Here is a 15,917-nt window from a genome sequence, read left to right as displayed (position 1 = left end):
GTGCACTCTTGAAGGATTTATTTTCAAGGAAAATAATTATCTTGCGTCCACAATGTTTGGATAGATTTTAAAAGTTTTTAAACCCTTAAAAACTTTAAAAAATCTTGAAACTTGGAAGAACTCAAACTTGAATTTTTATAGAAAATATTTTCTTAGTTGACACATGCAAATATCAAATATTTTCGAATTAATTAAAATAGCAGTTGAAAAGATTAATTATATTATATCATTTTGAGCACAAGCTAACATTTCAAAAGGCGGAGCTCCTGGGTTCAAAGTGGCTATATTAGGTGCCGCTGGAGGCATTGGCCAACCTCTTGCGATGTTGATGAAAATGAATCCTTTGGTTTCAGTGCTTCATCTTTATGATGTTGTTAATTCCCCTGGTGTCACTGCTGATATCAGTCATATGGACACTGGTGCTGTTGTAAGTTTTCTAAAATTTGTATCTTTTTTTACATAGATTGTAGTTCATTACACGACACAGAACCACCTATCCTTTGGATATGAAGATTGATGCAAAACCTTTCGAGCAAAGCCAGACAATCGAGTTATTTGAATGCGAAAGTTTATGTTTTGGCAAAAGATTTATGAAGTTTCATCGTAATATCTGAGCTCAATCCAAAGCTAAAGAGGTGAACTTAGCACCCTCCAATTGCTGATATTTGACATATGGACACCTGCTCAGTTTTCAGTTAAATTATCACTAATTAGCACAACTTAATTGTATTCCTTTTTTACGAATATTTTAGTTATTTCAGTTTCTCCAAAATCCTCCAAAAGGTAGTCCAAAATCAGGTATACGTATGGGATTAGCATTCACAATTTAAGGTCCGTGAGAAGCTTTATGTAGTTGCGAAGGAATATCTAAGCATGGTCAAATATAAATAGGTGAACGTTAAAATTCTCTTTTGAAATTGCATGGGGACTGGTTTGGTTCCTGATTTGATCCTAAAATTAGACAGATTTTGTGGTGTACAACAGGTGCGGGGTTTTCTTGGGCAACATCAACTTGAGAATGCACTTACGGGAGTGGACCTTGTAATAATTCCTGCTGGGGTTCCAAGGAAGCCAGGAATGACTAGAGATGACCTTTTCAAAATCAATGCAGGGATTGTCAAAACCTTATGTGAAGGCATTGCAAAGTGTTGCCCAAATGCTGTTGTCAATTTGATCAGTAATCCAGTGAACTCTACCGTTCCTATTGCGGCCGAAGTTTTCAAGCAAGCAGGCACTTATGACCCGAAAAAGCTTCTGGGAGTTACCATGCTTGATGTTGTGAGAGCCAATACTTTTGTGGTATGTTTTAACAAGTATTCATATGTGTTTTTTCAGTGCTTTGTTATAACCAACTGGAAAAGTGAAAATTCTGTTATATACTCACATAGGTTAAACATAAGAATTTTTATTTGAATTTTATAATGCATCAAGTCAGTTGTTTTCATGTTGTAATTGGATCTTTATAAAGGCTGAAGTTCTGGGACTTGATCCAAGAGAGGTTAGTGTTCCTGTAGTTGGCGGCCATGCAGGAGTGACAATTTTGCCACTTCTCTCACAGGTGAAGATTTTTTTTTTTTGATCTTTTCATCAGCATGTTCTTGGTTATGGAGTTAAAAGAGGAAATCATCTTGGTATTATTGTTCTGCAGGTAAAACCTCCTTGTTCCTTTACACCCGAGGAAACCGAGTATCTTACCAAACGTGTTCAAGATGGTGGTACGGAAGTTGTTCAGGTATTGTCAGTTCATATCCAGTGAATGATCATTTTTACACATTAAATTTGTTAAAGATTCAGGATCTTGTTCTAAAATTTGCAGGCAAAAGCAGGTGCTGGCTCTGCAACACTATCAATGGTTTGTAACTCCCATCTCCAATCATCTTTCTTGTGCTTACCGAAAATATTAAGGTGTAAATACTTTTCTTGCGAGGAGATAACATGTATAAGTTAATTTGCAGGCATATGCAGCAGTAAAATTTGCAGATGCATGCCTCCGTGGCTTACGAGGGGATGCTGGCATCATTGAATGTGCTTTTGTGGCATCACAGGTATGATCTTGTCCTCAGATAATGACCTACTACTAAGGACTCATGAGGTGTGTGGTGATGTATGGTTGAATGATCACCACAGGTCACTGAACTCCCTTTCTTTGCTTCGAAAGTACGACTTGGACGTGGAGGAGCTGAAGAGGTGTACCAACTCGGGCTTTTAAATGAGTATGAGAGGTACATTCACTGCATATTATCACACTATTTGCCATTGCATATAGTCGGTCATTAACGCGTAATTGATTGTTGGCAGGGCTGGATTGGAGAAAGCGAAGAAGGAGCTGGAGGGAAGTATTCAGAAGGGGGTTTCCTTCATTAGGATTTGAAAATGTATATAAGAATGTCCATTGACAACCAGAACAATATTGTTTTTTTTGCTTCTTCAACTTCTTGTACCAACAAAAGTTATAAGATCAGTAATACATAAATATCTGCATTTCATTGAGCCTCAACAAGTCTATAGACTCCCTACAAAAAAAAATGACTGTAGAAATCTCTGTAACATGTATTTTTTTTTTTAATGAAGTGGCCCTCTCTCTTTTTAAGTATGGTCGTTAATTTTTTTCCTTGGTTTTATTTGAAATGTAATTTGTTGCTGATAATTAAAATTTATCTAATATCAAAGTTTTAAATTTGAAATAAAAATTCGGATTCGAGTCTCAATTATAACAATTCTCTCCACCAACTAAAAAGAATTCAACTTGTTATTGTATACATTTTTTCGTTCAATGACATCATGCTCCAATAGGTAGCAAAAATTTAATATTGCAAATAATTTTTATTTTCATTTGAGCACAATTAAATTATTGAAGCTAGACATACAATTTTTGTGAAATTAAGAAGTGGACCATTTTTAGATTTTTATTTTTAAAAAAACATGTGAAGTAGGACCAAAATGTCTATGCTCCCCTCGCCTTCCTTTCAACCTCATGTTTTGTGTGGCAGCTACTGTTTTATGAAACGCTTTCATACGTTATTCAACTGTGTCGCAATCTCCGATGGCGGCTTCAGCGGCAACTCCACTTGAACTCCGCCTGCTGGGCAGCACAGGCCTCAAAATCTTATTACCCGCTGGATCAGCTGATCGTGGCTCTCCATGGAAGTTATTAATTAGAGGAATCTTCATTTCAAAATTTTCACATACGAAGATGAAACATATTATTTTCTCCTATCTTTATCTGCCATATCAAATTATTTCGGTTTCTTTGGCGAAAAAAAATTCTGGGCGTCTTGATTTTGATCTGGATTTTTAGGTACTATGGAGGAACATTATCTTAGAAGATGTTAGAGAAAACTTTAAAAGCTTTGGGAGTTCCAAGAAACAAATACATTGTATCAACAAAGTGTGGAAGGTACGTTGAACGTTTTGATTTCAGTGCTGAAAGAGTGAATATTGATGAGAGTTTGGAAAGGTTGCAGCTTGATTATGTGGATATTCTGCAATGCCACATGACATAGAGTTCGGCTCACTCGACCAGGTTTTATTTGTTGTTTCGCTTCTATGGTAGTATGTTACTTGTTAAAGAGGGAGATCGTGTGACATTGTTTTCCGATAGATATTCAGATTTTGACTGATAAAATATTCGAAATATAGCTCCTGTTGTCGGACCAGGTGTTGTTTTGTCTGTTGATTTTAGAATCTGGTAAACTTTCATTGAGATAGATTGTGAATGAGACATTCCCGCATTTCTTAAATTAAAAGAAGCAGGAAAGATCCGATTCATCGGTATAACAGGGCTTCCAATGGGAATTTTCACTTATGTTCTGGATAGGGTGCCACCAGGAACTGTAGATGTAGTCCTGTCTTATTGTCACTGTGGCATCAATTATTCTACTTCAGAAGATCTAGTGCCTTACTTGAGGAGCAAGGGTGTTGGTGTAATAAGTGCTTCTCCACTAGCAATGGGTCTTCTGACCAAAAATAGCCCTCCAAAATGGCGTCCTACCTCCCCTGAACTCAAGGTATATCCCTTATTCTCTATAAAGTACGGACATTATTCATAGCTTTCTTTCTTGCATAATTTTTTGGGACTATGGGTGATTCAGCTGAACCGAGCTTGAGTGACACCCTACTCCATCTGTATTCGAAAAGAAAATACAATACTGGAGCTCAAGATCAGCCTCAATCCAAGGGTGATCCAAACCTAGTCAAGCTTTGAGTAACACCCAACTTGAGCTCGATTTGAAAAGAAAATAAAATACTTTACCTAAAGATCGGCCTGAATGAGTAGTAAATGTGAAGCTCAAACTCGAGTTCAGCAATTTCGATTTTCACTATCAATCGGTTGAGCTCATGTAGACAGTGTATTAACGAAAATGCCTTTCATTTTTTTATAAATTTAATTGGTAGACCTCACAATTCTAAAATATACTGTTACTTCGACTAATGTCATCTCCTCAGGCTGCTTGTCAAGCTGCTGCTGCTGCTCACTGCAAAAAGAAGGGAAAGAATGTATTGAAGACGACCATGCAATTCAGCTTGTCGAATCAAGATATTTTGACTATCTTGGTTGGGATGAACTCCATCAAACAGGTTACATTTCTTTGTTTCTGCAGATGTCCCACAGTCTCATCGAAAAATTAACTACTTTGCACCAAGACATTCCTATTCATTCGCAAACTATTAGTGCATTCTCTAGATGAGCTCATAAGCCATATATGTAATGATATTTGGCAATAACCAAGTAACCGACTAATTATAAGCACGACATGAGATGGAAGAAGTACGATATGAAAAGAAAAGAATAGTTCAAGGTTTATCCTATGACAGAGAAAGATGGGTTAGAAACCAAATGCAGATAAATTAACATTAGTTTGAGTCGTGAGCAAATGAATTGCATAATCGATCCATTTTGAACCGACCCTCTTTGAAATCCAGGTTGATGAAAATGTAGCAGCTGCTGCAGAACTTGCTACGGTTGGGATAGACAAAGAAACTCTATCGGAGATCGAAGTGATTTGAAGAATCAGACATGGTTAAGCGGTATTCACCAAAGTTGACGTACAATTAATCTGGTGCAGTTGCAGAAAATCCATGTTGGTTGTTCTACGTAAAGTGCACGAGACTACTAAAGATTTGATTGTGTATTAGCACGTACACTTTGAGAGAAAGAAGGCCACTTATGAGGAAAATAAACAATAAATTCATTTCTTTTATGAGTTCTCCGATCTTTTTTTCTTGGGGAAAACGGTGTTCTTAAAACCTTGGCCACTAATGGTGGGTTATAGCCTTCATAACAAGCATAACTTTTTGAATGAAATATGAGGCTGAACTAAACACAGTTGCTTAAAGGGATTTTGCGATAGCCTCCACATTTATATCAAGGTTGCAAGCTCAGTCTGCACACGATTGTTTGTACACGGCTCTGTCGAAGTTTTATTCATCAAAATTTGACTCTGTATTTTTGTAGTTAACCCAAGTTATCGTTATTTCACAGCGACCTAACCGATCAAAATATCGTTCATAGTTATTCAGCATCAAAAGTCTCTTTTTACACAAATATTTAAATATACCTGCATGCAAAATGCAAAAAACTAAAAACTGCGATGTAAGAACGAAAAAAAAGACAAATTTAAAGAACCGACCCATCTATATTTTTATTGATGGTATCGTGGCAGAGTGATTAATGACATTTTATTTTATTTTATCGATGAACGACAATTTTTATTTGGGCAGAAACTGGATATTTGTGAATGGATGGATCCCCAAGCAAAGTAATTGTGTGATTTCAATTCCCTTTCAACATATCATAATACTGCAATGGTCTCTTCTTAGTTGTAGAACAAAGTTCCTGAAACATGGAAAGTTCTATAAGCATAATATTATATGGAGGCAATGAAATGTTTTCTTGTTGTAGTCGGATGAGGAGTTCATCGTTAGGGGGCAAACGTGCCATTATCGTTGAGCTCTGACTAACTAGCATATTGGCTATTAATTGTGATCGAGCAGATAGATATATCCGGATTCGAAAACCACACAGTCTTTGCGAATATCTAAAAAAACCGAAGTATTGATCATGTTTTTTAAATTATATATACTCAGGCTCGTCTATAATGGCTTGAATAGCTCGAGGTTGACTTGAACTTGATCAACCCTCGGCTTGCTTGCACACATTGTTGATCATCCTCATCAGGATTGCAGTTTTATCTAATGAAAACTGCCTTCAAAGTCAGTTTTTTTAAAGAAAAATTACGGATGTTGTGATGATGTTTTGAATGAGAGTATTAAAGGAAAAAATACCTCAACTGCAGCAGCTAAATGCAGAATAGAAGCTTCACACCATGGACGGCCAATTAGTTGTAGGCCGATGGGAAGACCTTGCTTATCGTACCCAACCTGGTTAGTCAAAATTTTGGAGCAAAAGGAGGAAAATAGAAGCAGAAAGTTAGAAGGTATAGAGTGAAAGGTAAATTAAAGCCAGCATTTATATTCTTCGTTTCTAAAAGGGATTCAGATATACACTTATAAGCTGACTTCACTTTTAAACCAATGGGATATCATGAAGTAGGGAGGATGGAGCAAGCAGAATTGCCTAAAATCTTCAAATTTTATGTTAGTTGTACAAAAATGTAACTTTGCACCTAAAATATCGACAGTTAACTCCCTAGTCAGCATTCCATAATTAGCGCATGTCCAGACATCACCAAAAACTAGAGCAAACTGAAAAACTTTTTAATACAATTCACACAAAACCTATCTGATAAGTCTTATATAAACCTGTTGGAATTGTAATTTTAAAAGGGTAACATTCTATTTTATCACCATCCTTCAGAGCCCAATGTCAAAATCATCTCTCTTTATATATTTTTAATTCTTCAATATCATCCCTCCAGCAACTTTCAGAGATTATTTCCTGCCATTGAAGGGAATTACAGTAATGCCGGTCCTTGAATATTATTTAAAAATCCTCCGCTCCAGAATTTAAACGATAATTTCAAATCCTTCTTGTTTTTGGATATATACATATTTTGACAACAATATCATGAGAGAGAGCGATTATAGCACTTACTGGAACAGATATTGCTGGAAGCCCAAGAAGATTAGCTAATGTGACAAACCGCATTAGATTTTCTGGTGGATGAAGAAATTCATTAGCAGACACAATTATACTTCAATAATTGCTATCAAATACATTTGTTGAGATCTACAGGCATAATTAGAGAAAGGTTAAAATTAGCTCATCGGTCATATTATGCTTAAAGAGATGATATACGATGTGGTCAAAATAGGTAAATGAATGAATACACAAGAAGGCGTTGAACTTGAAATAAACATATTAGAGAAAAGTTTGATGACTCTGCTTGAAATAAACCAGAGTTGAACATTAATGTTTTTCAGAGGCAACATGACAGAGGGAGATAGTAGACTAAAAGAAGATAGACCTGATGCTAACTTAGCAAGAACTTCAACACGAGTCAAGTGATTGGGAGATTATGGAGAAGAGAGATCCAAACAAATTTGGACTAAAGTTTGTCGACTATGCATAACCAAATAGCACCAGAATCAATATTTTTCGGTTGATACCAATATTTATTCTCTACTGACATAGTGAGAGACATAGAATCTTGATGCTTAGAAACTTGGAGAAACAGTTAGTAGTAAATAGTAAAATTTATAGGATGTTGGGTGCAATAATTGTCCTTGCTGGAAGAGCGATCGAACCGTGGTAGTTGAGCTGCTGTGCGTTTTAAAAGATTTGAGTTGCACTATTACCACCATTTATAGTTTTTGGTAAAGCGGCAAGCGTTTGGTCCTACAATTGGTATCAATGTCAAGGTCACGGGTTCGATTCTCATTAATTGCAAGGAGTGCAATTATTGGGAGGGAGTCCCTGCTGGAAGAGCGATCGAACCGTGATCCTTGAGCTGTTGTGCAGTTTAAAAGATTTGAGTTGCACCATCACCACTAGCTATAGCTTTTGGTAAAGCGACAAGCGTTCGATCCTATATAGGAACTAAAAGAGCAACATCGATAAGAGGAGTATTTTTTCTCGAAGCAAAATTTTTTAGATGAAGCATAACTAACCTGCAAGTTGCAAATCTGTCTCTCCATATTTAAGTGCAGCTGGAGGTATTACAGGTGCTGTCACCCTAAAGAATAAGCTCCATATTAGCCACTTTAAATAATTAAGCAAACTAAAATCTTATTCTGCAAAAACATGAACATTTAATATCCACAATTTCTGTTAAAAGCAGTGTAAACCTGAATACATACAAGCACTATTTAGTTGTATAAGAATAGACCTTATGATTTCGGGAGTTAAGGCATTGTAATAAAGTGTAAAAGAAAATTTTATTTCCTTGAAGCATTATAGTGAATTTGTCATTAGTCAGAAAAAGTAATCTCAGATTCTCAGGAAAGACTCCATCGTTGTCCCCAACCAATATTTTTTAAGTTCTCATTTTAAAAATGTCTCATAAATGTTGCAAGGTCCAACAGTTAATTATGCACGCTATTTTCCATGTCATTATTATTTAAAAGTCAATTCTGAAAAGACGAGTCCATTTTTTCTCTAACCTGTCCTCAAAAAGATACAAACCACATATCATTACCACAATATCACACAAGATTTGTGGATTCTAAAAAGCAAAGGGTTTTATGAAGCAGGAGAAGTTACTTTATGATACAACTAAACAAAATCACACAAAAGAAACGCAACCAAGCAATTATAAACCAAAAATGGTATGCAAATAAAATGCTTTTGGCAATCAGAATTTGAAGCCATTAAATGATGGACGAAGTCCATGCAAGCAAAAGTTGAATCAAATATTTTTAGTAAACAAATGTTACAGCATTTGGTGTATGGATGAACTATGCATATAGATGGAAATATATCTACCACATCAAGAAGCCTATTTCATCATACCCCGTCGTTGGAGTGATAATGACATCCACCTTTTTATATATATCCATAAGGTACAGCAGTATCCTTCTCCTACAATAAATCAGACAATAATAGAGGTTTTAATACATATTGGAAATATTGGTCAAGTAACAGCATTCATAATGGACGGAAAATAACCACTAGAAATTTAAAAGGCGAACAAAAAGGAGGCCCATCAAAGAACTATCTCTGCAACTTCAATAAATATACATATAATAAGAACTATCTCTGCAACTTCAATAAATATACATATAATAATAATAAATGCATCTTTAGCAGACCTATCACCAGGATAATGGATTATTGTAACCCACCCCATAAAATTGACAATTACGGCTGACCTGAGACATTGAGCTGCAACATAGTCCGATGCTGTGAAGGACCGAAAAAGTGCCAGGTTTGTCCGTGTATCATTTGTAAACTTCGCACTTTTACTAAAGAAAAAGAATTATTCATTCAGATATCTGTTTACTATCACCGAGATATTTCGCTTACATACATTGACCTTTCTGAAGTAAACATACATGGTAAATAGAAAAAGGAACATACCCATCTTCAAAATCAGGATTCAACCCACACAGTGCTTCGGACCCAACTGAAACAATATGGGCATAGCGCATCTCATGAAGCTCTGGAATTACAATCTCCAATGTCTTTTGCAGAAAGAGAAAACCCACTCAAAGCAGGAAAAGTTTAAGTGGCAGCCACCAACAAATATCTAATTTGGGATATGATGTACTGTTCTTATATAAATATCTAAAATTTGGAATTCACCAGAGCAAAGGAATTGAACAATCATGAGAAAAGAGCTGCACGCACACCTTGCACCCATGTGTTTCAGTTAAACGATTTATCACGTCCTCGCACTTTTCGGTAATATCAGTCAAGAAAACATCATTAAACCACTGCAGTGAGGACATTATACTGGTTAAAAGACATTTGAGTGGGTTTGGTCGAAAGGTTTCTAGTACAAGAAGCAAGTGAACACCTCAGTATACTTCCCCAACTTTAGTGATCCCAGAAAGTTTGAACTTCCATGCGAAGATAAGATAGGTACGTGGGGGATTGACTGCAAAAGGACAAAATTCATTTAATTTCATCACCAAAATAAAAAAATAAAAAATCTAATTTTCAACTCTGAAAAAAAGGAAAAGTTCCTGTTACAAATATCGTAACATTACAGATTTGATTTGATTCGCTCAATTTTTTTTTACAGATTTGATCATAGATAGCAAGTTTGAAGAATGTCAGTCAGCAGTACAAGGTTAGAAAATGAGATATTGCAGCATCATGCTCAGAGATGAATTGAGAAAAATAAAAAAAACAAACGTCATTCTCAAGCAATTACAGGTTTCAAAGCAATTCTATCTGCAGCCGAGGATCCCAAAATTGCCGAATACCTGAAAGTGATCAGTACATATATTAGGATCTGTCAGTTTCCCAGTAATACAAAACTAAGGTCAAGTGTTCAACAAGTGCGCATGTAAAATTAGGGCTTGAATGGAGACAGTAATAACACAAGAATTTATGAATTTACTTATCCAGAAGCAAACAAGTAACAAGGTAAAATTTAAATGTTCTGCCTAATGTCATTCCTGCAACACTCAGATTAAGTGTATCGTGATTCAAGGAATTGGGCAGAATAAAACTGCCCCGAAAAATAGTTATCTTCCGAAACAGCAGAAACAATATAATGGTGATAGTCTAGATCCATGATAAACTCCTAGTGAGGACATACACCCAGCAGGTCAACAAGTAGATTGAAGGAATATATTTACCGGAATAGGTTAAAAAAATCGCCCCATTAGGACTAAAGATCAACTCTTTTTTGCATGCAGCACTCGTCTAGATGATACTTTTTCATTAACTTTACAGTAAACAACTAGTAGCTTAGATTAGTATTTCCTTCTCTACAGCCTTGTGTGGATTCTATGCACGTTTACTATTAACACTTTGGTGGTTAATCAACAGAGAGAAAAACCACAATTTAATTAAAAAATAATGACCGGATGGAACCAATTGTTTGTATTTGTGAAATGTTGCAACAAAGTATTCAATCATACCAAGGATGGTAGAAACCTATATTTCAAGAAAATCAAGGTATGATTACTTACACAAGTATCGCATCCTCGACAGTAGTTGTGATAGGTCCAATAATCGCCACCGTCCCCGAATCACATAAAGATCTGTCAAATCATTGGAAGACTCAAAAGTGAATGTTCTGATATAAAAAATGTGTATTTTCCATTAAATCTATTATAAAAAGTATCGTGAGATTCAACGTGAGAAAGATTCAATTAGTACTGTCCCAGTATGTGTCAAGATATAGCCGTCAATCTGAAAAGGACATTTTTTGTGGTCTGACAAAATTACCTGAAGTGCCATTCTTCATTCTGAAAGTGAATAAGTACTACCTATGAAAATATGATGTTCACAAGCTTACCCCGTCATATTGGTCCTTCCGTACGTCGATTTCAGTCCCACAGCACCACATAAAGATGATGGAATTCGAACAGAACCTGTAATTTTTAAATCGAAATAAATCGAATCATGGTCATTTTTGAAAAACTAAAAGCGGTGCAATTGGACAACCTCCTCCATCTGTTCCTAATGCAGCTGAACATAATCCAGCGGCTACAATTGCCGCAGGTCCTGAGGATGATCCACCCGTATATCTTTCAGGAGCATGTGGATTTCTTGCGGTCCTGCATGCCAAACTCTTGTTGTGACTAAGTTTTAAATATCAAAGACTAGTGAACAGTACATAGAAAATGTTATACTCATGTATGTTCCTGGAGAATTCTAAGACTCGCAGGAGACAAATAAATGTATTGTTCAGAAGTTACAGAAATAAAAAAATTCAAGATAGAAAAGTGGTCTCATTTTCAGGTGGACAGACTTAATATTCTTTAATCAACAAACTCGCAGTGACCTCACCATTGTGAAGTTTAGTCACTAGCAAAGGCTTATAAACCAGATTTTAACAAGAAAAATCAAATACTTGTATTGATTAAAATTTTAAAGATTCATGATTTCAGTGTTTTAAAGATTCGTAATCAAAGGCATGCATTTTATTCACAAATTGTTATTTGAACGAGGTATACTGTTTATTGCACTATATGCCACAAGAAATACATTGTTTAGGCCATTTGAACATTTTGGCATCTAGAGATAGACTTTCCATCGATGAGAGGCAGTTATATGTAAAATACCCATAATTTGGATTGTTTCCTGACGTGCCTAGACCCAGTTCATGCATATTCGCCTTTCCAACCAAAATCACACCGCAGCTACGTAGTTTTGCAACAGAGTCTGCATCCTCTTCAACAGGACGAATTTCGTGAAAGAAGGTTGTTCCACCTGCTTGTAATGGAGCACTTGCCACTTACTCATGGCTTAAAAGGACAATCAACAAATGCAATTTAAATAAGTACCATTAGAAGGATAGGGGCAGCAATCGATATCATCCTTAATTGCCATAAAAATACCATCAAGGATCGACAACGGATTCCCTGCACATTCCATTCAGATAGGTACTAATACTGCACCATCATCGGTTAAATAAACAATACACAAGAGGAATAAAAACTGATATAACTGGGACATGCTTATTTTTACCTTCCTCAAACCTTCTGGTAGAAGCTGCTGCCTGTTTTCTTATATTCCCAGGGTCATAGGAAATCAACAATGGAGTGGGAGGCTTCTTATTTTTGAACTCATCTATCGCCAAGATGAAGCGCTCTGCAACCTGAAAAGCAAAATTGAAAATGCAAATCGATGACAATCAGATAGAGGAAAAGACAATTCCAAAATGTACTTACAATAGATGGGGATGTGAGCATAGATCTGTATGCATATGCGTAATCACGAATATTCCAATAGCGGAAAGGTTCAGAAGAATCCGACGTCCAACTCTTAGCAGGATCATATTCTGGAAGACACTGCAAGGCCAGTTCAACTCTCTCTTCAGGCTTCCCATCTTCTTCCAGAGGAATAACTTCAGTTTCTGGTTCTGAATTCAAAGTCCAACAATAAAATCTTTAGCCATTTGCAATATTGTTGGCTAAGGTAGATAATGTTTTTAAAGATAGAGCTCCTCCTTCCAGTACAAAAGTTATACGATAAAGTAACCTAAATATACCAAGAGAAGGTACAAAATAATCCGTCGCCTAAGCATCACAGCAAACATAGCAGTTCTTCAGTTTCTTTTCTTTTAATTCCTTGCGTATTTCCACACCAAAAAGTATCTCCCAGTGAAGTTACTTCGTTAACATAATAGGGAAGTATAAAAATGGAGTCACAAAGCATCAGAAGAGAAAATGAACATAAACCTTGAGGAGGAAACTCAGGTTTAAACATAGGAGCCTCTGGTATCACAGTATTCCTCAGCATCTGTTTATACAAGGATCAATTTCAAATATTGAGCTCTACATGCATGATACGTCCATTGTAAATCAAAGAGATGATCAGTCTCAAAAACCAAAACTGCGATGATATACGAAGTTCGATGTCATTAAAAACACACACACAAAAACACCCTGACCTCAACCGCTTTATTCTTCTTCTTAAAATGAGATATAATCAGCGGACCGATTATGGACGACTCAACCACTTTAACAAATAACTGGAGCCAAAATCCAGTCAAATGCGGCGCTGCACCGAAAAGCGGCAATCACTAAAACGGCAAGGAATAAATCAAAAATATTCCATTCACTCAGAGCTGGGATACTCCACAACCAACATACCTTCAATTATCTCATTCTGATATTTCACCGTAGCCAAGTCAACTTCATCCGCCGGTAGCATCACCTTCTTCTTCACCATTTTCCTATCCAAAAATGGGCCAAATCTACCAAAACAACGAAAGAAACAAAATTAAATATATCGATCAACTCACTGAATCAGAATTCCAATAAACACACATTTTGCAGTTCACAGAACTTCAGGAATCAACCTTCCTCGGTTGAAGAAGAGTTTAAAGTGCGCAGGAAATGATATACGTACAGCGCCGGGGAGGAGAATGGGGATGAATGAACTATAAATGTGACGAGCGGGTGGCAGAGGACAAGAGGTTGGGAGGAATAAATGGAAACGGTACACAAGTGGGTGATCTGAGCGAGTAGCGTAAGTTAGAAGTGGGCCACGAGTAGTTGCTCACACTTCAGAACTTTCTATGCAGATAAAATAAATTATTTCTCCAATGATTTTGCCGTCATTTTCCTTTGGACTTTACGGTCTCTGCCTACACTAGTCGTGCCGCCATTTTTTAATAAATGGCAAAAACAATTAATAAACTATATTTTTTTAAAAAAAAAAAACGGCGCTCCATCCATATATATTTTTGGTAAATAACTTTGTAACTATTTATTTTTTAAAGACAAAAATTTGTGTGAGACGGATTTCTTATTTAGATCATCCATGAAAAAATATTATTTTTTATGCTAAGAGTATTATTTTTTATTGTGAATATCGGTAAAGTTGACCCGTCTCACATATAAAGATTCGTGAGATCGTCTCACAAGAGATCTACTGTTTTTTAAAATTACTACAGTTAATATTATTGAATTATATAACATGAATTTGAAATTAACTTTCAATTTCGTTCATCGAGACAAATCAAAAAATTTTAAATTCATTGATCTAATCATTACTTGAACTCATGTGTTTTGAATTTAAAATTTTAATTTTGAACGACGAGAGAATGAATAGGAAGTCAATGAGATTATCTAAAATAATTTATGACACTATTGATGAGATGATGTTGACTTCTAGTTGGGAAGTAAGTAATAAAATCAAATCAAATTAATTTATAAATTATGAGCTAGAAAGTTCCCATCGACTAGTTTAGGGCTTTAGGCTGTATTGACATTTTTTATGTTAGGTAAAATAAGTAGAAATTATCAAGGGTGTAAACATTGATCTTTCATTTATTTAAAAATAATTTAAAAAAAAATTCATAAACCAAAAATTCTATCAAATTCTGATTTAGCATAAAACCCACTCTACTGTTTATAATACAAAAACTCTAAATATTACAATATATTATTACGTGGATTCCAAAATACCCCTAGTTATATGTATTGTAAATTGTTGGTTACATTTTTACTTATGGCAACTTAATTTATTCAAAAAAGTTAAATTGATTTAATAAATTAATTAATATATTTTTATTTGAGTCTTTAATGTATTATTTATTATATACTGATTTTTATCTTGCTTAAAATTAGAAAAACATATCATAATTCAAACTTAATTAAAAATAATGATTTTAAATTGAATAAAAATGACATTAAAATTAAATTTAGTACATATTAAATTTTTTTAGAAATGTTTTGGTAATTCATATGTTTAATCATTTTAAGAAAAAATACCATTAAAATGATTTCAAATCAAAAGAAACATCTTGATATTTTGATTTTCTGGAATATAAAATGATAGAATGAAGTTTTACAATAAAATAAAATAAAAATTATTCGGATTTTTTGGACGGAAAAGTTATTTTCATAGGATTTATAATATTTTATTTTAATTATTATTTCAATCCTCGGAATTATATAGCCTGGGTAAGAAAATTTCAAATTAAAATATTATTTTTAATAAGATTGAAACAATTTTAATTGAGCAAGGCTTCCGAAGTATTCAAAGCTGTCACTTCCCTAGCTGTACAACAAAAAAATGAGAGTAAATTATTGTATATATATTTTTTGGATATTATTCTACTCTTCCATTTTGCCCCTCTAATCTTCATATCCTCGTTTGCATTAGAAATATTTATGTTTGTATTATATATATTAAAAATTTATTTTAAACTTTTTTTTAATGAAACATTATTATTAAAAGATATGTAAACCTCTGTTTACAAATGATTCACATTTTTTTAATGAAACATTATTATTAAAAGATATGTAAACCTCTGTTTACAAATGATTCACATAAAAAAAATTATGACAAGAAAGAATACTTCTTCGAGCTAATTCGTGTGCCGCAT

At 34.8% G+C, this 15,917-nt stretch overlaps 3 protein-coding genes and 1 long non-coding RNA gene across 7 annotated transcripts; 3 read left to right on the top strand and 1 right to left on the bottom strand.

Annotated features, from left to right (window-relative positions):
* Window positions 1-256: 256 nt before the first annotated feature.
* On the top strand, window positions 257-2,488 carry LOC140959464 (malate dehydrogenase, glyoxysomal). The gene is made up of 8 exons (XM_073417290.1): window positions 257-427; window positions 985-1,299; window positions 1,469-1,558; window positions 1,649-1,732; window positions 1,817-1,852; window positions 1,956-2,045; window positions 2,128-2,222; window positions 2,299-2,488. The coding sequence occupies exons 1-8, from the start codon at window positions 323-325 to the stop codon at window positions 2,369-2,371; spliced, it is 888 nt and encodes a 295-aa protein (XP_073273391.1). The 5' UTR covers window positions 257-322; the 3' UTR covers window positions 2,372-2,488.
* Window positions 2,489-2,962: 474 nt separating this feature from the next.
* On the top strand, window positions 2,963-5,201 carry LOC140959465 (L-galactose dehydrogenase-like). 2 transcript variants are annotated; one of them, XM_073417291.1, is made up of 4 exons: window positions 2,963-3,397; window positions 3,818-4,007; window positions 4,447-4,578; window positions 4,924-5,201. In XM_073417291.1, exons 1-4 carry the CDS (start codon window positions 3,327-3,329, stop codon window positions 5,005-5,007), a joined length of 477 nt encoding a protein of 158 aa, XP_073273392.1. In that variant the 5' UTR covers window positions 2,963-3,326; the 3' UTR covers window positions 5,008-5,201. The 2 variants fall into 2 exon arrangements, with proteins under 2 accessions (XP_073273392.1, XP_073273394.1); XM_073417293.1 differs by having other exon boundaries at window positions 2,968-3,397; window positions 3,465-4,007.
* A 311-nt stretch (window positions 5,202-5,512) lies between these two features.
* On the bottom strand, window positions 5,513-13,997 carry LOC140959462 (fatty acid amide hydrolase-like). Of its 3 annotated transcripts, none has more exons than XM_073417288.1 (21): window positions 13,852-13,997; window positions 13,675-13,778; window positions 13,473-13,582; window positions 13,261-13,321; window positions 12,751-12,941; window positions 12,548-12,677; window positions 12,364-12,441; window positions 12,142-12,289; window positions 11,522-11,634; window positions 11,373-11,448; window positions 11,044-11,115; window positions 10,278-10,329; window positions 9,918-9,998; window positions 9,751-9,834; window positions 9,479-9,582; window positions 9,244-9,363; window positions 8,912-8,980; window positions 8,071-8,135; window positions 7,055-7,116; window positions 6,286-6,381; window positions 5,513-5,836 (listed from the first exon to the last, which is right to left on the bottom strand). In XM_073417288.1, exons 2-21 carry the CDS (start codon window positions 13,751-13,753, stop codon window positions 5,774-5,776), a joined length of 1,854 nt encoding a protein of 617 aa, XP_073273389.1. In that variant the 5' UTR covers window positions 13,754-13,778; window positions 13,852-13,997; the 3' UTR covers window positions 5,513-5,773. The 3 variants fall into 3 exon arrangements, 2 of the variants coding, with proteins under 2 accessions (XP_073273389.1, XP_073273390.1); XM_073417289.1 differs by having other exon boundaries at window positions 9,271-9,363; XR_012171979.1 differs by lacking the exons at window positions 5,513-5,836; window positions 6,286-6,381 and adding an exon at window positions 7,708-7,999.
* LOC140959466 (uncharacterized) lies at window positions 8,142-8,567 on the top strand. The gene is made up of 2 exons (XR_012171980.1): window positions 8,142-8,241; window positions 8,375-8,567. It is a non-coding gene; the product is annotated as an uncharacterized lncRNA (long non-coding RNA).
* Window positions 13,998-15,917: the final 1,920 nt, after the last annotated feature.

This window comes from Primulina huaijiensis, chromosome 15 (genome assembly GCF_012295235.1).
Source record: "Primulina huaijiensis isolate GDHJ02 chromosome 15, ASM1229523v2, whole genome shotgun sequence".
Lineage (NCBI taxonomy): Eukaryota > Viridiplantae > Streptophyta > Magnoliopsida > Lamiales > Gesneriaceae > Primulina > Primulina huaijiensis.
This window is presented reverse-complemented; position numbering and strand designations above follow the sequence as displayed.

What these genes read in the sequence shown, in the direction of transcription:
- LOC140959464 (XM_073417290.1), top strand. Translation starts at nt 323, where the DNA reads ATGTTGATGAAAATGAATCCTTTGGTTTCAGTGCTTCATCTTTATGAT. An exon ending in ATATGGACACTGGTGCTGTT is followed by an intron (nt 428 to 984) that starts GTAAGTTTTCTA and finishes GGTGTACAACAG; the next exon opens with GTGCGGGGTTTTCTTGGGCA. An exon ending in GTGGTACGGAAGTTGTTCAG is followed by an intron (nt 1,733 to 1,816) that starts GTATTGTCAGTT and finishes TAAAATTTGCAG; the next exon opens with GCAAAAGCAGGTGCTGGCTC.
- LOC140959465 (XM_073417291.1), top strand. Translation starts at nt 3,327, where the DNA reads ATGTTAGAGAAAACTTTAAAAGCTTTGGGAGTTCCAAGAAACAAATAC. An exon ending in GTATCAACAAAGTGTGGAAG is followed by an intron (nt 3,398 to 3,817) that starts GTACGTTGAACG and finishes TGTTCTGGATAG; the next exon opens with GGTGCCACCAGGAACTGTAG. An exon ending in GGATGAACTCCATCAAACAG is followed by an intron (nt 4,579 to 4,923) that starts GTTACATTTCTT and finishes TTTGAAATCCAG; the next exon opens with GTTGATGAAAATGTAGCAGC.
- LOC140959462 (XM_073417288.1), bottom strand. Translation starts at nt 13,753, where the DNA reads ATGGTGAAGAAGAAGGTGATGCTACCGGCGGATGAAGTTGACTTGGCT. An exon ending in TGCTCACATCCCCATCTATT is followed by an intron (nt 12,678 to 12,750) that starts GTAAGTACATTT and finishes TTTGCTTTTCAG; the next exon opens with GTTGCAGAGCGCTTCATCTT. An exon ending in GGAAACAATCCAAATTATGG is followed by an intron (nt 11,635 to 12,141) that starts GTATTTTACATA and finishes TTTGGCATGCAG; the next exon opens with GACCGCAAGAAATCCACATG.